Source organism: Zingiber officinale, chromosome 9A, assembly GCF_018446385.1.
Source record: "Zingiber officinale cultivar Zhangliang chromosome 9A, Zo_v1.1, whole genome shotgun sequence".
NCBI lineage: Eukaryota > Viridiplantae > Streptophyta > Magnoliopsida > Zingiberales > Zingiberaceae > Zingiber > Zingiber officinale.
In genome coordinates, this window is record NC_056002.1 from 100,079,037 (window position 1) to 100,101,604 (window position 22,568).

Genomic DNA, 22,568 nt, shown 5'->3' on the forward strand with positions numbered 1-22,568 from the left:
TCTACATCAGTGATTACCCAATTAGCTGGGTTACCAATGGAAGTTCGTTCGGGACAAGGAAGAGGTTGAGGAAACCCATTCCTCCTAGGAAATGCGAAACCATTCTCATCCTGAACAATCATTTTCATGGCAAGACATGCATCTATGTCGATCATATCATTGCCATGAATAACTTCCAACCCATCTAAATCAAGTTCCAAGTTAATTGCTATTTGAGTAATCAACCCACCAAGAACTATTGACACCGAAGACACCCTCGCGGCTCTCACTAAGGTTTGCTGAAAATGAAAACCGGAATCAAAATCAACCTTATGCAACATAGCCCATAAAGCATAAAGTTCTACTTTCTTAACGACTCCATCACTTTCCCCTCTACCAAAAATAATTTTGCTCATGACACGATGTAGGTATCTAAAAACAAGGTTTTGCATGAGAGAAGCCTTGGCTCTAGAGGGCTCATAGGGATGATCTAATCCGGTAATAGAATTCCAAAAATTGTTCCAATTAAACCTAGAGTCAAACCTCCGAGAGCTACTGAAAGACAATCCAAAACAAGTGTTGAAATCACTAAGTGCCCATTGAAATTCTTGATTCATTAATCTAAAGGTTATCTTGCCAACATAATCATCCTCATTGGCAAAATGGGCATCTAGTGAGCTTAGAAACTCCAAAACAAGGCGAGGATAAGTAGGTAGATGTGACATATCACTCCAATCTAAGAACTCAATCATCCAATCTATATCATCCCTAATTCCCATCGTATCTAAAATAGTTGAGTTCATATACCTAGTACACACGATCTTTCTATTGACAAGAATTGCAAATCTAATAATTTGATCATCATTTCTAAATACGACATTGAATTCGTTGTCATTACCTTCGTTGCGTGAGGTCCTCTTTCCTTTGCCTTGCACTAGTTGTTTCCTTTTCTCTTTGGATGGTTCCTTTCCTTTGTCTCCACCAGCCTTGCGAAGTCTCTTCAATAGGTTGGACATATTGTCAAGCTTGAGTGGGGAAGGATATTGTTTAGGGTTGGAGGAAATAGATCTTAGGGTTATGAAAGTGGAGATCTTGGATCTAGGAGAAGAGAAGAATTTAGATCTTGGTGAAGTTTGTGAAGAAGAAAGGGTTTTAGGTCTAGATCTGAAAAGGTTTGTGAGAAAGGTTGAAGAAGAGAGGAATTTTGGAGAGAAGAGGGTGTTGAGATGAGGTGGGTGTGTGGGGGACACGGCCTAGATCTGGTCGTGTATAGGAGACACGACCTGAATAGGTTTCTCCACACGGGTCGTGTAGATCTACATGGCCCCTGCCTTCTCCTTCTCGGGTATCTTTGCACGGCCGTGTCTGGGACACGGCCTCACCAGCCTCCTTCTCTAGAATCAGCACACGGCCGTGTCAGATGACACGGCCAGTGCATGCTTCCGCACAGGTTCCTTCACACGGCCATGTGTGAGACACGGCCAAGAAGTTCTCCTCCTCTGGATTCTTCACACGGTCGTGTGTGAGACACATCCAAAAGGTTTTCCTCCCTTGGATTCTTCACACGGCCGTGTCTGGGACACGGCCATGCACCTTTTCTTCTTTGGAGACTCCACACGGTCGTGTCATGTAGACACGGCCAAAGCATCTCCCTTCTCTGCACCATAAGCCTGGCCGTGTACAACACACGGCCATACTCTGTTTTGTTCCACTTGATGCTTCTCCTTTCTAGCTCTTCCAACACTTCCATGCACATGAAGAAGTCATGGCCAGCTAATGGAAGTGAAATTTCAACCTGATAACAAAGAAAAAACCAAGTAAAAACACTACTAATGAACAATAGAAATATGGAATGAAACTAATTAAAAGAAACCCTTGGGTTGCCTCCCAAGAAGCACTTGTTTAAGGTCTTTAGCTCGACCAATCTTGATTACTCCTCTGTTTTCCTTGCCCTTGGAGGGCAGACATATTTGTCACTTTTGTTGGGAGGTCTCCTCCTAACATCTTCCACCACATTATTTCCTTCGTTTGGTGGCCTCCCATGAGGGTGGAAGTTCCATTCTTCCAATTTGTAAATGCTTGTCCTGCTATAAGCATTTAAGAGAGAAGATACATGGTTAGAGGTTTTAGATAAATCATATTCCAATCGTTCCTTACCAATCACCAAAGAAAGTTTATGATTTTTAACATCTATAAGAGCTCCTACTGTAGCAAGGAATGGTCTTCCCAATATGATAGGGATTTTTGGGTCCTCCTCCATGTCTAATACAACAAAATCGGTGGGAATTATACTCCCACATACTTCTACCGACACATCTTTAACGATACTCTTAGGGTACCTGCAGGAGTGATCAGCAAGTTGCAGTGCCATGGTAGTAAGTTTATAGTTTTTGAGACCTAATTTATTACAAATAGAATAAGGAATGAGGCTAACACTTGACCCCAAATCACAAAAAGCTTTCTCAATAAATTCAGTTCCTATATTGCAAGGAATATAAAAGCTTCCGGGGTCTTTCAACTTTGGGGAAGTGTTCTTTTCAAAAAGAGCGTTGTATTCCTCTGTAAGTGCAATGGTCTCTATGTCTCCCTTTCTTCTCTTGTTTGACATGATGTCCTTCAGGAATTTGACAAACTTGGGCATTTGAAGGATTGCATCAATAAGTGGTACTTCAACACATATTTCTTTTACCTTCTCCAAGAATTTGTCAAACTCTTCATCCTTCTTTAACATAATAAGTCTTTGAGGAAAAGGGACTGCTATACTTTGATGGTTAAGTGGAAGAGTCTCTTCAACCTTAGTGGTACTCTCCTCATTATCTTGAATCTGATTTGGTGTTGGAGAAGAGAGCTCTTCTTCCGTGTGCATCCCTTTTGGAGTAGTCACTTGGGGATCTCCCAAGGTCCGTCCGCTCCTAAGCTCAATTATGTTGCATTGCTCTATGGAATTGACATCAGGCTTGCCAGGTAATTGTCCTGGTGCTCTAGAAGATGAGGAAGCTAGTTGGGCAATCTGACTTTCCAAGATCTTTTGATGTCTATCAGAATTATCCATTGCTCTGAGTGAGTTTTAAAGTTTCTTGTTTCATTTCATTCTAAGTGGACATAATTTCTTCAAACATCTTTGCAATTTTAGACGTAGGAAAGCCTTGAGGAGATTATTGCTGAAAATTTTGCTACTCCAATTGAAAATTAGGCCTTGCCCCCATGAATGGTCCTTGATCTTGATTATTTCTATAGGAAAAATTGGGATGACTTTTCCATCCAGGGTTGTAGGTATTTGAGTATGGGTTGTTCTGCCTTTGATTGAAACCCATGATTACATCACATTGCTCTAATTGATTGATTTGTGCAGTGATAGCTCCTAATGGGCATGAGTCATTTGAAAGTTCAGAACTTCCACATACTTCACAAGAAGAAATAATGGCATTGACCGTACTTGAGCTAGCTCCCATATTCTCAAACCTTTTTGTAAGAGCATCCAGTTTTACAGCCAATAAGGTCACTGCATTAACATCAAGTTTTCCTGATGCTTTTGTTGTTGGGTTCATACAAGAATAGCCACCACTTCTTTCATTAGCCCATTGATGGTGGTTTTGTGCTACACTTTCTATTATCTCATCGGCTTCATCCAAGCTCTTATTCATAAGTGCCCCTCCAGCAGCTGAATCAAGGGACACTTTTGTATAACAATTAATGTCGTTATAAAATGTATGTAGCACTAACCACCTTTCCAAACCATGGTGTGGGCATTTTCTGAGCATACTATTGTATCTATCCCAAGCTTCAAATAAAGATTCAGAGTCCGCTTGCTTGAAACTTGCAATAAGATTCCTCATATAAGCAGTCTTACTTGGGGGACAAAATTTGTCAAGAAATTGCTGCTCACATTGCTCCCATGTGGTGGTGCTATTTGGAACCAAAGAATTCAACCATTACTTGGCAATATCTCTCAAAGAAAACCCAAATAATAGTAGGCGTACTGCCTCTGAAGGAACACCATTCATCTTCATTGTCCCGCATATCTCATAGAAGACCTCTAAATGTTGGTTCGGGTCTTCATGCGGTCCTCCACCAAACTGATTTTGCTTCACCATAGATATAATTGCATGTTTTATCTCAAAATTGTTTGCTTCAATAGAAGGCCTTGAAATACTAGATCGAAAACCCCTAGCGTAAGGTGCTGTATAATCGTTTAGTGGTCTATTCGCCATGATAGAATGTTCTTGTTCTTCTTGTTTTCTTTGTAGAATTTTTCTTCTATGAAATGTTCTGCATATCTCAGGATCTAAAGGAAGAAGTTCTCTTGCAAAGTTAAACCTTCACATACACAAGAACAAGATAGCAAGATATGTTCAAAAGAAAAGAAAGAAGAACGAAACTGAATTAAAGACAAGAAAAATAGAGAAAAGTTAGGTTAGAATGTTAAGAATTAAAAAGTGCAGAATTAGAATTACAAAAGAAACAAGATGTAGCAAAAAATACAAGAAAAAGTTATGAAAACAGAATTCTAAAAATTAGGTTTAACTATGCAAATGAAAATAAAAGTTATGTCTAGTCTAACTCAATTGAAAATCCCTAATGTTATAGCGCAGTCCCCGGCAACGACGCCAAAAACTTGTTGTCTCTCTAAAAGTGTACGGAAATATCGCAAGTAATATAAAAGATTATCGTATCCACAGGGACTGGAATAAGCACTAAGAATATCTCAACGCAAATTAGCTAGACAACAAATCAATGGGTTGACAAAGTCTAAGTGTAACTATGAAAAGTAAACAAAGGAATGAAAGAATAGGTAACAAGAATAAAGGCAATGATAAGGTATATTCTAGGAGTTTTGGTTTCTTTGTAAGGTTATTCAATGTAAATGATCTACCAAATCTTTTTTCTCAATTGTCCATCATTTGTAGAAGGTTGTCGGTTCTCTCTTGCAATAGAGAACCGACCTAGGACTGAAATCCATACATTGATTGATCAATTAGGCATGAATCTATGTTGTCCTTACATGGGCTTGCCTGTCACGTGCGTCCCTCGAAAAATCAACATAGGAATCCATCACTCATCAACCCATCCAGATATAAAGATTAATACAACATATCTATCCTACCCCCTTGAATGACCTTATTTCACCTTCAAGATTCTCCCTCAAACGTCCTTACACGGGCATGTTCCTGTCACGAAGATCCCTCAGAAAATCAAATGAGAAATCACCTCTACAAGATCCACAAGGTATCCAATCATTCAATCAAGCATGGTAATTATGCACAATCTCAACAATCCACACAAGAAAGAATAGATACAAACAGGACAAAATCATAGAAATAGGAAATTGGCATATTCACAAGAGTTTTACATCAAGATATCCTTACAAATACTCCCTCCATTCCTAGAACAAAAGATCTACTCCATAAATCCAAGAAAGAAATCCCAAGAAACAAAGATTACAAGCATTCTTAATCCCTCAAATCTAAGAAATGAGAGAAAGAAAACTTATCTACGGAGAAGAATTGTCTTCAGATCCAATCCTTCGATCTTAGAGTCGAATCGGTGAAGATCCTCCCTAGAATCGACAGAAAATCCCTCCAAGATGAAGGGAAATCGCCCAAATCTTCCTCTCTCCCAAAGGGGAGAAGATCCCCTTTCAAATCTTGAAGGAAGCCTTATATAGAAGAGGGGTTTGGGCGCCACAAGGCCCCGAAGCACGGCCGTGTGAGGTTGACACGACCTGCTCCATTCTCTTCTCTGCCAACTTCACACGGCCGTGTGAGGTACACGGCCATGGCTTGCCTCTACCAATGATCCCCTTGCACGGTCATGTAGATCTGCACGGCCTGTACTACCTTCGCCTCTGGAAACCCGGCACGACTGTATGGTGCACACGGCTAGCACTCTCTTGCTCACTGGAAACCTCACACGGACGTGTAAGGTACACAACCGAGGCTTCTCTGGTCCCTGGAAAACTACATGGTCGTTTGGTGTACATAGCCTAGCCTTCATTGGGCTTCAAAACATGGCACGACAGTGTGAGGTTCACACGGCCAGGCCATCTCCCTTCTCTGTTGTAGCTACATGGCCTCTCATCTCCACACCACCTGGGCAAACCCCCATGGCAGGGTCGTGTGGGGTTCAGGAACAATGCCTTCCTACATTGCTTTGTTTGCAGATTTGGCCTCGAACACGCATCCTTCACCAAATTTGACTCCTGTGTACAGAAAATGCACAAAAGCAGATCTCTGAACAAAAAGAGTAAATATGCTAAAAAGGAAATCTAGATGTACGAAAATGCATAGATCAAGCATGCTCAAAATATGTGAATGTGCGTCAAATCATGCTAACAAGTGTATACAATCTACGCACATCAGCTCTCACTAACAATCTCCCACTAGCACTAATGTCAATCATTGTAGGCTCTAAGGCCCAATGACCTAGTGTGACCATCATGCTTTCTCTGTGCCAAAGCCTTGGTCAAGGGATCAGCTATGTTAGCTTCTGTGGGTACTCTGTAAATTTTCACATCTCCTCTATCGATGATCTCTTGAATGAGATAGAAGCGCCGTAGTCTGTGTTTGGTCTGCTGGTGTGAGCGAGGTTCCTTAGCCTGCACAATTGCTCCATTGTTGTCACAATAGAGCTCTATAGGATCTGCTATGCTAGGAACCACCCCAAGCTCAATAATGAACTTGCAGATCCAAACTGCCTCCTTTGCTGCTTCTGATGTAACAGTATACTCAGCCTCTGTTGTAGAATCAGCAACTGTGTCCTGCTTCGAACTCTTCCAGCTCACAGCACCACCATTCAAGCAAAACACGAACCCAGACTGCGATCTATAGTCATCCTGGTCAATTTGGAAGTTGGCATCACTGTAACCCTTTACAGCTAGCTCACCATCACCTCCATATATCAAGAAATATTCTTTAGTCCTTCTCAAGTACTTAAGAATATTCTTGACCGCTATCCAGTGACGCTCACCTGGATCTAACTGGTATCTGCTCGTCATGCTCAAAGCATACGATACATCAGGACGAGTACATAGCATGGCATGCATGATAGATCCTATAGCTAAAGCATAAGGGATCTTATCCATGCGGTCTCTCTCCTCTCTAGAAGAGGGACTTTGAGTCTTCGAAAGACTCACACCATGTGACATCGGTAGAAATCCTTTCTTGGAATTCTGCATGGCAAATCGTAGTAATACCATGTCAATATATGTAGTTTAACTTAGGCCAAGCAATTTCTTAGATCTATCTCTATAGATCTTTATGCCTAGAATACAGGCTGCTTCACCTAAGTCCTTCATTGAGAAACAATTCCCCAGCCAAGTCTTTACAAACTGCAGCAAAGGGATGTCATTTCTAATGATTAGTATGTCATCCACATATAATACAAGGAAGACAACTGTGTTCCCAACAACCATCTTGTAGACACTGGGTTCATCTTCATTCTTGATGAAACCAAACTGTTTGATCGCATCATTGAATCGAAGATTCTAGCTCCGAGAAGCTTGCTTTAGTCCATAAATGGACTTATGCAGCTTGCATAGTCTGCTAGTATGTAGTGGATCTACAAAACCCTCAGGTTGTGTCATGTACACATCCTCGAGCAAGTTTCCATTCAGAAACACGGTTTTGACATCCATCTGCCAGATCTCATAATCATGGTATGTTGCAATAGCAAGCATGATCCGAATGGACTTAAACATCACTACTGGAGAAAAAGTTTCATCATAGTCAATACCATGAATTTGCTTGAAACCTTTAGCTACCAAACGACCCTTATAGGTAATAATTCCATCCATGTCAGTCTTTCTCTTAAAGACCCACTTACGCCAAATGGGTTTGATGCCTTCAGGTGGATCAACCAAAGTCTATACTTGGTTGGTGTACATGGATTCCATCTCAGATCTCATGGCCTCTAGCCATTTCTCAGAATTTGGTATCATCACAGCTTCCTAATAGGAGGTAGACTCATTCTCAACGAGCATAACATCGTCATGGTCAGACAAGAGAAATGAGTATCTCTCAGGCTGACGACGTACCATGTCAGACCTGCGAAGAGGTGGTCTACTTGAACTGGTTGTTGTTCCTCAACCTCTTGTGCAACAATCTCATCATCCACAACACTTTGCAGTTCCAGTTCAACTTCCATCAAGGTTTCAGTGCTATGGTGTAACGCCCGCCCTCCCTGCTACCCTAAGGGACGGGGCTACGATACTCTACGTATAAATTTTTCTTTTTAAAATAGCGGAAGACTTAAAATAATTTTTATAGTTTTAATAAAACTTTTCTTTTAAATTTCTTTTGAACTATACTATCACATGGCATCAAAATCATAACATCAAATCTAGTGGAATCATAATGTCAAGCCACACATGTTTAGGTATCACAAGTCATAAAATACCAATGCATAGTTCTTTAAAGAAACTTTAAGCAGGTTCTTATTTATTTGGTTGCCTAGCCACTGCCACACACATCTTCATTGCCCCTCCTGCTGCTCCTCTAACTCATCCAGCTTTTTCCTTTATCTGTGGTACAAGGAAAGTAAGCTATGAGCACTCATGACTCAGTAAGTTCCTTTCTTACTCACTAAAACCAACAATCAGCACATAATCAAGAATGCATCAACAAGTCATAATCTCAACTAATCATGGCATAACATAGCATTCTATTCAAGCAAATCATGCATCATAATATAATCACAACTAGTCATAGCATATCAAGCATCACCATGGCTGAAACATATACATAGTGCATTGCATAAAACATAGCTAGACATGGCATAACAAACAAGTATCATGGTATATCAAAGCATGGCCGAACATGTATATCAAAGCATCATACTATGGCCGAAACATGTACATCAAGGCATCATCTTATCCATGGCCGAAATCTATATATCAAGCATCAACAAATCAATGGCCGAAACATGTCTATAAGGTATAGCATGAACATAACGTAATCATACCTTATCATGGCATATCATAATCAAGAGCATAACATGAAACATAGCATAATCATAAGGTGTATGCAATATGATTTTGGAAAACATGTATCCGAAAAACATGTGTATGTCTCATGATCTTTTAAACCATTTTCTTTTACATATATACTTGAAAATAATCTCAACATAAGGGGGATCCCGGCTATGTACCACTTACATATTGAGCGCAACCTTGTAGGTCCAAGGTAGCAAGTCTTGAACCCTACGAGGCAAACATACTAGGCCCTTAGTCCTAGGGGTACTTAGGAGCCCATCCCTAACGAGGTCCTTAGTCCCCAGGGCGCTTATGGAGCCCACCCTTGGTACAAGCCACTCACATATAAAGTAAAGTACATGTCATACATATCATGTATCATAAAAGCATGCATCACTTAGGCACACATCATATCATAAAAGTATGCATCACTTAGGCATACATCATGTCATAAAAGTATGCATCACTTAGGCATACATCATATCATAAAGGTATGCATCACTTAGGCATACATCATGTCATAAAAGTATGCATCACTTAGGAATACATCATATCATAAAGGTATGCATCACTTAGGCATACATCATGTCATATCAATATGCATCACTTAGGCATAGATCATAAAAACATGCATATCTTAAGCATAAAGCATATCATCAAGCATGCATGATTTAACCACATATCATATCATGAAAGCATGCATATTTTAAGCACTAACATAGCATCAATCATGCATAATTTAACCACATATCATAACATAAGCATGCATAATTTATGCACAAAGCATATCATATCATAAAAGCATGCATATCATATCATAAGTCATAAATCACAAGCATACATATTAAGCATAAGGGTGTATCTTGTGATTATCCTATCATAGGAAACATGGTATCATATTTATCTTGGTTTTAAGCTTCCTAAACCCTTGTGGCCGAAACCCTTTAGAGCTCAATTTAGGTTAAACACAACATCCAAGCATGTGGCACCTAAATTATCATCATAACATTTTCATAGGAAGCATTATAAACATGATTAACTTAGTTTCTAAGTTCCTCAAGTCCCTAATTTCATATGGCCGAAACCTTAAGGTGTGAAACAAGGTTCCATATGACATAAAAGCATGGACAACTTTAAATCATATTTATAACATTTTTACCAAGGAACAAGGTAAACACATTTGACACATTTGAATTAGTTCCTAAGTTCTTTAAGCCCTTAACATATGTCATGGTCAAAATTTAACAAGTTCTCATTAGGGCAACAAACAAGCATACAAGTATGTGAACTTGGACTAATATTATGTATAAATTCATACAAGGCATCATCCAATAGGTATGGCCGAAACATACCCTAGCATCATTTTAGGTCATAAAACAACATATAGCAATTGAACCTTGGCTTTCTACTTATCATTTTTCATGTAGGGTGACATGAGCATAATTAATTTAAGTCCTAGGGTTTCTAGGGCATCTAAACCTCCATGGCCGAGACTTACAAAGGTCCATTTTGGTCATGGAAAAATCATACAAGCATGTGACACAATCAATAGGTTGTCATATTTTCATAAGAAGCATTTTAACACCTTCGGTTTAAATTCTAGGGCCTCTAGGTCATTTAAATCCTACTTGGCAGAAACTCATCAGTGTTTAAACTTGCTTCAAGTAACATAAAAACATATGAAGTCATACAAGTTTCATAGCATGTGTAAAGACAAGCATAATGAGCATACATATAAATTGTGTCTTAGGCTTTCTAGGTTTCTTTTTCTCTTTTTCTTTTATTTTTTTCTCATGGCCGAAACCTACCATTCTTTAGCTAGGTTTTTAAGTGGCCTAAAGCATGAAAAACCTAAGTAAGTTTCATGGTAAAATTTACTAAGAAACATATATATAAATTTGGTTCATGAACAAACTTGGACTCTTGTGATCATACATGTCATATGTCATATAACAAATTTTTCTACACCCTAATTAAGCATGAGGGCATTAGAAAACTCTCATATCTAAACATCACAGAGGTCTTGAGCATATTAAAATTTTATTTAAGCTTTTCTAAGCTATCCATCTCATCATGGCCGAAAAACCCTAAGAAGAGTTCATGAAGTTCTAGCAATATTCAAACATACAAATCTTTTAAGATCTTTGTATTCTATCACATGAGCATGTTTATTTAAATTTAAGGGTCTTCCTAACCCTAAACCCTTTCTTGGCCGAAACATATAAGTGGGTTTTCTTTTAGTTTCAAATATCTTCTAAGCAAGAAAACTAATACATGATCCTTAATATTTCATAGGGAGAACCTTGTACTAGTTGGGTAAAACAATAAATTTTCCTAGCCTCTTAAAAATGTTTTTGGCCGACATTCTAGGGTTAAGTACTTCTCTGATCAAGCATCATATAGGTATAAAAACATGAAGAAGAACCCTTTTCCATGGCATAGAAAATCTATCATGTAGTGAAGACTAGTTAAACATCACTAGATTTTTGAAAGCTCTTCTTAGCCGAATTTTCTCAAACTTGTTTCTAGGTTTTAAGATCCTCATAAAATCCGAAAAAAAAACACATAAAAGCCTTGTACCACAGGTGAGGGGAAGCTTACATCCTTTTTCGCTTGTGGATCTAAGGTATGGTGAAGAAGAAGTAACCTCTTCTTTTAGTTCCTTTCCCTTGAATTCCCTTGCTTAGTCCTCCTTGTGTCTTAGGCTTCTTAGGGGAAAAACCTTGGCTTTGGGGCTGAAGATGGAGGAGAGGGGACTGTGGTTTCGGTGAGGGAGAGGATGAGTGGAAGAAAATGAGAGAAAAATAATTCTCTCTTTTCTTGCTCTCTTTTATGTTAAGGGGGAAGAGGTAGCAAACTTGATTTTTGCTTTCCTTCTCCCTTAGCCTTTTTTTTCATTTTATTTTTCTTATTTTATTTTCTATTTATTCTCACCATTCATGATAAAATAAGGGGGAATGAATCCCCTTAATTCCTCTTTAAGATTTCGGCAAAACCAAAGAGGAAGAGGGAGAGAAAGGGAGGAAGGCAAGTTGCCTTTCTCTTGCTCTTTACTTGTTTTCTTTTGGCTATCTTTTATTCTCACCTTTATCATGAGTTTCCCTCCTTTGCTATCAATATCTTCTCTCTATCCCAACTGGTTATTACCCATTAATTCTATGAAATATAATATAAGAGGTTCAAGGTTCAATCCTTGACCTCTCCCTATTTTTATTTCTTTTTATTTCCTTTTTGGTTCAACTCATTTCCTATTATTTTCTAAGGTTAAATCCCACATTCATATATTTATCTTACAAGCTTAGTGGGTATTACAGTACCCCGTACCTCATAAAAAGTTCGTCCTCGAACTTTAAAATAGCTCCGGGTACTTTTGTTTTATATCGTCCTCGCGCTCCCAGGTGGCTTCTTCAAATCGTTGATTCCGCCACAATACCTTTACTAAAGGTATTTCTTTGTTCCTCAATCTCTTTATTTCTCGGTCCAGAATCTGGATGGGTTTACTTTCGTAACTCAGGTCTTCCTGCACCTTTACCGACTGAGGCTCAATCACTTGATCTGTGCTGGGAGTACATTTCTTGAGCATCGATACATGGAACACGTTGTGAATGGTAGTCATGTCTGAAGGTAGTTCTAGTCTGTATGCAACTTGGCCCACTCTTTCCAAAATCCGATACGGTCCTACGTACCGTGGGCTTAGCTTGCTTCTCTTTCCAAACCTCATTATCCCTTTCATGGGGGATACTTTAAGGAATACCAAGTCTCCGATGTTGAATTCTAGCGGTCTGCGCCGTTTATCGGCATAATTCTTCTGTCGACTCTGAGCAGTTTCTATTCGTTGACGGATCTTTTGTATAGCTCGGGTGGTGTCATCAATAAGTTCCGTTCGGAACCCCATTTCCTTCTTTTCACCACTTTCATACCAACATATAGGAGATCTACACTTCCTTCCATATAGAGCTTCGTAAGGTGCCATTCCAATAGTAACTTGGTAGCTATTATTGTAGGCGAATTCTGCCAGGTATAAATATCGGCACCAGCTCCCCTTGAAGTCCAGGGCACAAGATCTTAACATATCTTCCAATATCTGATTTACTCTTTCAGTCTGCCCATCAGTCTGTGGGTGGAAGGCTGTGCTAACAACAACTTCGTGCCGAGGGCCTTCTGAACGCACTCCCAAAAGTGCGAGACAAAACGTCCTTCTCTATCAGAAATAATGGTCTTAGGGATACCATGTAATCTGACGATTTCCTTAACATATAGTTGAGCTAGTTGTTCAGTTGAATAAGTCATCTTGATCGCCAAAAAGTGTGCAGACTTCGTCAGTCTGTCCACGATCACCCATATAGCATCATACCCGTTTGTCGTCTTGGGTAGACCTGAAATGAAATCCATGGAGATTTCTTCCCATTTCCATTCTGGAATTTGGACAGGTTGTAATAATCCACCGGGTCTCTGGTGTTCAGCTTTTACCCTTTGGCACGTCAGACAAGTACTAACGTACTGAGCCACTTTTCTTTTCATACCGGACCACCAAAATTTCTTTTTCAGGTCCTGGTACATCGTAGTGGAACCCGGGTGCATTGCATAAGGCGTTGTATGAGCTTCTTCCAGTATCTTCTTTCGCATCTCTGGATCCTCTGGAATACATAATCGATCCCTGAGGTATAATATTCCATCGTCTGCGATACGGAACCCGTCATTCTTTCCTTCTGCGGTCTCTTGTTTAATTCTTTGAAGGCTCGGGTCCCTGGTTTGCTTCTCTAACATGTTCTCGAATAACGTCGGTGTTATGGTGAGGGTAGAGAGTCGTCCGGACATGGTTTCAACTAATGGATATGAAACATGTTTCAGTTTCTCGATGGATTCCCTTATTAGTTCGCTTTCAGCACTGAATAAAATTCTAGCATACTAACTGAAATTGGATATCTGACCTGTGACGATAGTAGAGGTGTTCGCCACGTCATCCTGAGCGAGGGAATAGACTCTGGCATTGGTCATAGTGGGAGGGGCCTCCAATCTTCCTTGGCTGATTGAAGTCCCTTCTATGGCAGCTTGCATCTGGGGAAGCTGTGCAGGGGCACTCATGTTCTGGAAGTTCTGCGGAGGTAGTGCCTGAGACTGAGTAGGGCAATTTCTCGCCAAATGACCTTCCCTTCCGCAGTTGTAGCAGAAGACATACTCCAGAATGCATCTTCCCACATATGACACACTGAGGGTACTTAGTCTGCTTATTGGCCGGACCACCTTTTGTTTTATTCCACTGTTTCCTCTTTCCACCTGAGTTTCCTTTCCAGTCAGTTCTGGTACTGTGCGATTTTTGTCCTCCGGTCAGTGCTTGGTTCTTGCCCTTATTCATTGCTTCCTGATAGTGCTCGGTAATCAGGGCGCTGCTGACCAGCTCCTCTGTAGTCTGCGGTCTATTAACTCCGCCGGCTACGTTCAGAGCTATCTCGGGTCGGAGCATCTTTATCATCAACCGGACCCTTTCTTTTTCAGTACGGACTAGTTCTGGGCACAATCGAGCTAAGCGGTTGAACCTCTTGACGGCTTCATTGACTGACAGATCACCTTGCCGGAACTCAGTGAACTCGTCATAGTGCTTGTTGGTCACTCGCATATGGAAGATTTCCTCTAAGAACTCTGTCTCAAAATCTGCCCACTGCATTTGGTTTATTTGTCTTTTCGCCTTTACTCTGTCCCACCACATCCGGGCATCTCCGGTAAGACAGAACGACGCGCATTTGACCTTCTCGTGTTCAAGCCAATCCAGTAGTTCCATTATGTTCTCCACGGTTTTGAGCCAGGCTTGCGCATCCCATGGTTCACAGTTTCCCGAGAATGCTTCCGGCTTAAGCCTTTGCCACTGAAGTAGATAGGCCTCTTGTCGGACCATCGGAGTAGGGGCTGCCAGGGGCACTGGTGCGGCTGTAGGTACCACAGGTAGTGGATTCTGATTTGCCGGTGACCCATTAAGGTAGTGATCAGCTGTTGTTGTTCTGCGATCTGATGCTGGAGGTCCGCGACTACCTGTGCCAAATCTGGTGGAGTCACTGTTCCTCCGGTTCGGGCATTGCGTGTCCTAACCATGTTTATCTAAATACGGACAAACAGACTAGTGTAAGTGGTTATCGTTTTTAGCCAATCTAACCTATTGTTTTGTTTCTATATATTTGTTCTGGTATTATTCCTAACCTACCAATATGTAATCCTAATCTAAATTATAACTAAAAGCATAGAATAAAGCATCAAACATAAGCAAGTAAAACATTAAATTAAAGCATAAACAACATAAGGAAAAATAAGGAATATAATGACAAACAATGTAACATAAGGAAATAAATCATAAGCAATGTAGTAAAGAAATAAAGCATAGGCAATATAACAAGAAATAAAATAAAGCATAAGCATATGACAAGAAAATCAAACATAAGAATATAACAAGAAAATTTAACATAAACATTCTTACTTGGAGCAGCAGGTAAGAGGCTTGATGTGTGTGTAGTGAGCTGGCAATAAACTTGGCTCTGATACCAACCTGTAACGCTCGCCCTCCCTGCTACCCTAAGGGACGGGGCTACGATACTCTACGTATAAATTTTTCTTTTTAAAACAGCGGAAGACTTAAAATAATTTTTATAGTTTTAATAAAACTTTTCTTTTAAATTTCTTTTGAACTATACTCTCACATGGCATCAAAATCATAACATCAAATCTAGTGGAATCATAATGTCAAGCCACACATGTTTAGGTATCGCAAGTCATAAAATACCAATGCATAGTTCTTTAAAGAAACTTTAAGCAGGTTCTTATTTATTTGGTTGCCTAGCCACTGCCACACACATCTTCATTGCCCCTCCTGCTGCTCCTCTAACTCATCCAGCTTTTTCCTTTATCTGTGGTACAAGGAAAGTAAGCTATGAGCAGTCATGGCTCAGTAAGTTCCTTTCCTACTCACTAAAACCAACAATCAGCACATAATCAAGAATGCATCACAAGTCATAATCTCAACTAATCATAGCATAACATAGCATTCTATTCAAGCATATCATGCATCATAATATAATCACAACTAGTCATAGTATATCAAGCATCACCATGGCCGAAACATATACATAGTGCATTGCATAAAACATAGCTAGACATGGCATAACAAACAAGTATCATGGTATATCAAAGCATGGCCGAACATGTATATCAAAGCATCATACTATGGCCGAAACATGTACATCAAGGCATCATCTTATCCATGGCCGAAATCTATATATCAAGAATCAACAAATCAATGGCCGAAACATGTCTATAAGGTATAGCATGAACATAACGTAATCATACCTTATCATGGCATATCATAATCAAGAGCATAACATGAAACATAGCATAATCATAAGGTGTATGCAATATGATTTTGGAAAACATGTATCCGAAAAACATGTGTATGTCTCATGATCTTTTAAACCATTTTCTTTTACATATATACTTGAAAATAATCTCAACATAAGGGGGATCCCGGCTATGTACCACTTACATATTGCGCGCAACCTTGTAGGTCCAAGGTAGCAAGTCTTGAACCCTACGAGGCAAACATACTAGGCCCTTAGTCCTAGGGGCACTTAGGAGCCCATCCCTAACGAGGTCCTTAGTCCCCGGGGCGCTTATGGAGCCCACCCTTGGTACAAGTCACTCACACACTACAAGAAAAAAGCTAAACAACAACGCTTTTTTGGCGTTGTCGTATGTACTTAAAAAGTGATGTTGTAGATGGTGTTGTAGAAAGTCATATCAAAGACAACGCTTTAAAAGCGTTGTGGTTGGTCACAAAGACAACGCTTTTTAAGCGTTGTCTTTTCGTTCTTAAAAAGCGTTGTTATAGATGCTGTTGTAAAAATGCACATATCAAAGACAACGCTTTAAAAGCGTTGTGGTTGGTCACAAAGACAACGCTTTTTAAGCGTTGTCTATTCGTTCTTAAAAAGCGTTGTTAAAGATGCTGTTGTAAAAATGCACATATCAAAGACAACGCTTTAAAAGCGTTGTGGTTGGTCTCAAAGACATTGTTTTTTAAGCGTTGTCTTTTATTACTTAAAACGTTGTCTTTTAAATTTATAAAATATTGTTTTTTAAGCGTTGTCCAAATACGCAAAATTATAAAAACACTCAAAATTTACATATAATTGAATATCCACAACCACAATCATTTTTATAATAAGACTATTTAACAAATAAATAAAACTTTATATTATACAAACAAAATGTATACATATTGATCCACAAATTAAATTTGTATCATACAAGTTATCCTTAACTTCATGACAATAATTTTTCAAACACACAAGTTTTACAAAACCTCATCATTGACTAACCGCTGTTGTTGGTGTCCATCGCATGGAATTGCTTCTTTAAGTCCAGCAATCTCTTCTTCTGAAAGGCTTTCAGCTATCACTCTTAGACGAGCCATCTTCTTCAACTTGTCATCAGCACACCTGGGGTTGTAGGCAATCAAGAAATTTTGTATGAAAACTTTCATACATGTAAATCTCGTACTAAATAATATGTCAATGTTATATATACATGTAATTCATACCGTAAGTGTGTTTATATCGTAACTGACAAGTTTTCTTTAGGGCCAACTTCTACTCAAGCTCTTTAAACACTGCATCAAAATAAAAAAATTGGCATTAGTTCTGTGCTAAATGAAAATCATATTTAGAGGAAAAAGCGGGAGTGCTGTAGATGGATATATTAACCAAGCATATTAATGTTTGACCTGTCTTTACAAGTTCTAAGCATATATATTAACCAAGCGGGAGTGCTGTAGACTCCGAACCAAGTAAAAATAAACTGTGTTAGCAATTGTTTTTACTTAACTTATATTCTGCTGCATTTTACTCAATTGTTTTTAAACGAACGTGAAAAAGCAACGAGTGCTATTGACATTAATTTTGAACTAGAATTAATTTTGAACTAGAATTTCTGTAATAGAATCTAACTTAAGTTATACCATGAGATTGACAATTATTTACACAATTGAGCTGAAGCAAGGTAAAAGTTCAACTTGACATGACACATTCACAGTCCCAAAATCGAGGACGACATTCTATTCCCTTCCAACACCCATGCGTCATGGAAATATATATATTAACAAACTGTAGACATTATCCTACTATCAAATTCTCAGAAGTCAGAAGTTGGCAATGGAAATGTGAATGCAGTTCAATTTATGAATAGCTAATGATCAACTAAGTTGATTTTGGTTAGCTTTCCAGCGAGAGCTTGAATAAGAAATCGCATGCAGTTTACAAGATTCTTAGTTCACGAAATTCCATAAAAACGGGTTAATTATAACAACATTAACTACCCATATTATATTAAAAGATATATTGCATCTTTCAAAATAGGTTCACAAGAAACAAATCATCTAAAGAGGTCAATGCATGAAAACAAAATTCAAACAGCACACACCTAAGTTCGCTAACCATTGAACCAAGTGTACAATAAGCAAGTGGATTACATTTGTTATTTCAATTTTTATTCAAAAATACGATAATGATGAATAAGGAGAAATGAATGAAGTGCTGATAAAGATTTACAACTAGGCTTTTTTACCAAAAAAAAACTTTTAATTAAATGGATTTGCCTCGTACAGTAAAAAAAATCTTATTAAAAGGTTTTTCAAAAATAATCTTAACCATGGTAAATTACATTCACAATAACTTTCTAAATAATGAAAGTATGATACCTGATCCTCAAGGAATAATCTTGGCGGAGTACACCATGCACCGCGATGGAATTGATTGAAAGAACTGGTGCTGCTTAGTCCAGTAAAAGAGCTCACTTGGGACATTTGCGGACTTTGCTGCCCACCAACAGCAAGTTGCTCCTGCTCCTGATCTTGCTTCCTCAAAGCAATAATGTAATCATAGGTGCTGATTCCCTGTAAGCGCATCCATGTAGAGTAGCATGAGCTAGTTAAAGTGTCAATTTTCTCCAGAATTGATGAATAAACAACACCATATCGTTCAAATTCTACTATTTGTTTTCCACTATGGAAAATCTATCAGTTAAATAACAAGCTGTAATAGTTCAGTTGGATAATAAGTTTCAGTAATGCTCAGTGTATGGATGAATGCAAAGAATTTGAAAATATAAAAGATATATTCCTTGAAATAGAGATATTTGACCTGGATACATAGGTTTGTTTTATATAAATGTAGGAGCTGTGTAACTGGTAGTGTTTGCTGTGTCACAAGTAGAAATATGAAAGTAGTGTACCTTTTTTATTAAAAGAATATGGAAGAAGAAAAGTTGTGCAACTGGAAGAGTAGCAACCATGGCTAATAAAGTGCACACAGCCTGCATTATAGAGACATTATCAAATTAGTATCAGAACCTTGAAAAATCCTCATTATGATGTGTGATTTTCATTCATTTTCTCTTCTGAGTACTCACCACCACAATGATAAAGGGTGCCAAGGAAAAGCTACTACCCAGCTTTGAAACAATTTCAGCAGAAAATCTCCTTCTCTCAACAAAACACAGTATCAGCACAAGCATCCCAACAGCCCACTGCAGAATAAGCTGGCCCAAGGTGCACAAAGCATGGAGACCAATCAATAGTCAATCAGAATGAAAAGGACCTGACATAAAATGCATTCTATGTATCAGGTCCTTCACGTACTAAGAAAATAGTATCTTCTAAGTTGATGCACACAGATGATAAATCTACACTAAGAAAATAGTGTCAATCACTATGATTAATGAATACAACTATTGGAATGGTAGGAAATATTTGTGCTTACCAAGAGAAGAGCAAACACCATGAGGATGAAGAACCTTTTGTAATTTTTTCTTCCTATGCAGTTATTGATCCACTACTAGGAAAGATGAATACTGCATATTACTACAAGATAACAAAACATATAAGGTTGTGAATGGAGAAAACCCTCACCCTGCAATGATGATCAAAGCCATCAACGCATTTGTCACAGACTCTACAATGCTTACTATATTTTAGAACCTGCAATACAAACAGATAGAAATCATTAGAGAAAAACCAAGTTAATATAAAGCACATAAGAACTTTATTTTCTTGAAAAGATTGTGTGGCTCATCGTAAATGAGATCTCTATCACCTTTCTCCCTAATAACCAATATTCTGAATTATCCATCTTTTATGGTTATGCATTTGTCCAAAGGCCATCTGATCAAGCAATCAAAAAAAGTAAATTACTCATCTTACTGTCCTATTCTTTTTAAGACATCCTACCACACCACATGAGAAGCACCCACATTGTTTTGGTTAGCCTAGAAATTTGCAACTTATCACCTCGAATCCCAACGGTGGCATCACTCTGAATTATTGCACAACTTCTCCATCCATAGCAATCCAAACACCAGAACACGAAATGGCGAAGAATCTGCCGTGAGCAATCTGCTTGAACAAGGTAATCATGCAGCGTTGGAACTCTGTCGTGAGCATCAAAGACCAAATATTACCAAATATTAAGATCACTGACAAACCAAATAATACCTTATTTTTAACAGCTATCTAGAGGATCTGGCTTTTTGACTTGAAGCTGGTTCAAAGAAGACAAATCAAATATACAAATACTAAGATGAAAGCATAATGAAGTAGTTAACTTTTTCTACTTTACCTGATTATAAGATCTACAGCTTCTTGCTTAGTATTTTGCTGCACGAGTAATTATTAGAAAAACAAACCCAATAGTGGAACAAAAGCTAGATAAAGAAACTAGATAATTTACACGGACAGAACTTTACAGAATAACATATAATACATTGCTTTGTACTTGCATATTAATCCAGAAAACATCCTTTCACCTAAGTGACAATTTTTCCAAAACATCATCATTCACAAAACATCATCATTCACTAAAAATTTTCACAAGTTTTTAAACTTCAGTGACAACTTTTCTTTGGGGTCAACTGCTCAAGGTCGATCTGGTAACTATGCACTGCATCAAAAAAATTGGCATTAACTATGATTCCACCAAAAAAAACCACCATTCCATGAACTTAAATCTAAATAGAATTATGGCAACTATCATTCCATACCTATTCATAAATATGATCTTGTATGCACTCCGCCAACTCGGACCGAACCTCATCAATTTGTTCACGAGAGTACCCTATTTTTGTGAACTATGAGAATACACAATTTATGTTAATGGAAAAAATAATCAACACTGATCACTTTGCAATTTTAAATAGTTTATGTCAAATAATTTGAGATAAGCTAAATAATGTTACTATTGATTGCAGCGAATCTCTCTCAATAGTCTCAACTTCTTCAATAATTTCTCTCATAAATCGCATCACAAAAAAACCACATTGTTTCGCATCCGGTTGTTGAGGAGCCTATATATAGTAATTAGAGTCAAATTGTTAATGAAAATTATACACATTACAATATATGTTAAACAAAAGTACACATACCTTAACTACTTCCCACTTAACATTTTTCCTACCTTTCCTTCCCTTGGTTGAATTAAACAATTTTAAGGCCCTTCATACGTTAAGAATATTTGTTAAATAAGATTTTTATTATAATAAATATTTACTAAAAGAAATCTGAACTCACATTTCCATTACGTATTTTGAATCATCATCGCGAATGCGGCAACTTAGGGAATCCAACAAGTAAATAGCATCCTTGTAAGGTTCAATAACACTAAGATTCCAATGGAAACTAGGCAAATACATAGGATTAGATCATAAAATTGAATAAATTATCGAAAGGAAGCAATTGAAAGTGATGTTTTACTTCTTGCTTACCCGACATTACATGGCACTAACACTAGTTGATCTGTTGATGCACTTGTCAGCTTATCTGCTAAAAGAGTTGCCCTTTGATTCAGGGTTTCAAGCTTAACTGATTTGTCTTGTGCCGTTTTTGCCAGATATGGGAGTTTGTGAGGATTCATAAATCTGAATTTCTTTGTCTTGGTATCTTTCACCATCTTTTTATACAGACACCTATCATTGCAAAGAAAAAATATTTAGATACTAAATAATAAAATTTAGATACAAAACACTCATAATAAGTTGGAAAAAATAATGATCACTCATAACACTAAGTTATGGCTGATGATAGTAACATCCATACATGAGAACTTACTATGAATAGTCTTGCATATTAAACATACCAGAAATGTATACATGCAAATTCTTTTATTTCTTGAGGACAAGCACATTTAAGATACTTAAAAATATACAAGAAAAAAGATATGAGCAAAGTACTTCCTGTCTAGAAGAACAAATGGCAGAAGGCAAACATTAAGGGCCGGTTGAAAATGAATGAGCTATATTTATGTAAAGTGTACCACATCAATTGATATTAGTAAACCTCTCAATAGAAATGATGAACTATTAACTTAATGAGAATAACATGGTATGAGAAAATTACTAGAAGTTGAATTTTTCAAGAGTAAACTTGTTCACACAACAATATTAGTAAACTTCTTGCAGTTCAAATCAGGGATTTTCTGTCTTGCTAGATATTAGAATTTCCCAGCAAACATAAAGCAATGCAGTAATTTCCCAGCATAAGTAAAGCAATGCAGTTGCAACTGAGAAAATAATATTTAGATACTAAATAATAAAA

At 38.1% G+C, this 22,568-nt stretch overlaps 1 protein-coding gene across 1 annotated transcript; it reads right to left on the minus strand.

Moving 5' to 3' along the window:
• Positions 1-201: 201 nt before the first annotated feature.
• On the minus strand, positions 202-19,963 carry LOC122019383 (probable protein S-acyltransferase 22). Its single transcript, XM_042576855.1, has 7 exons — positions 19,893-19,963; positions 19,744-19,815; positions 19,394-19,522; positions 19,217-19,297; positions 18,684-18,878; positions 1,669-1,774; positions 202-278 (listed from the first exon to the last, which is right to left on the minus strand). Exons 2-7 carry the CDS (start codon positions 19,762-19,764, stop codon positions 202-204), a joined length of 609 nt encoding a protein of 202 aa, XP_042432789.1. The 5' UTR covers positions 19,765-19,815; positions 19,893-19,963.
• Between the last annotated feature and the right edge of the window lie 2,605 nt (positions 19,964-22,568).

What these genes read in the sequence shown, in the direction of transcription:
- LOC122019383 (XM_042576855.1), bottom strand. Translation starts at nt 19,764, where the DNA reads ATGGTGTTTGCTCTTCTCTTG. An exon ending in TGGTGTTTGCTCTTCTCTTG is followed by an intron (nt 19,523 to 19,743) that starts GTAAGCACAAAT and finishes ACCTTGGGCCAG; the next exon opens with CTTATTCTGCAGTGGGCTGT. An exon ending in CACCCTTTATCATTGTGGTG is followed by an intron (nt 19,298 to 19,393) that starts GTGAGTACTCAG and finishes TCTATAATGCAG; the next exon opens with GCTGTGTGCACTTTATTAGC.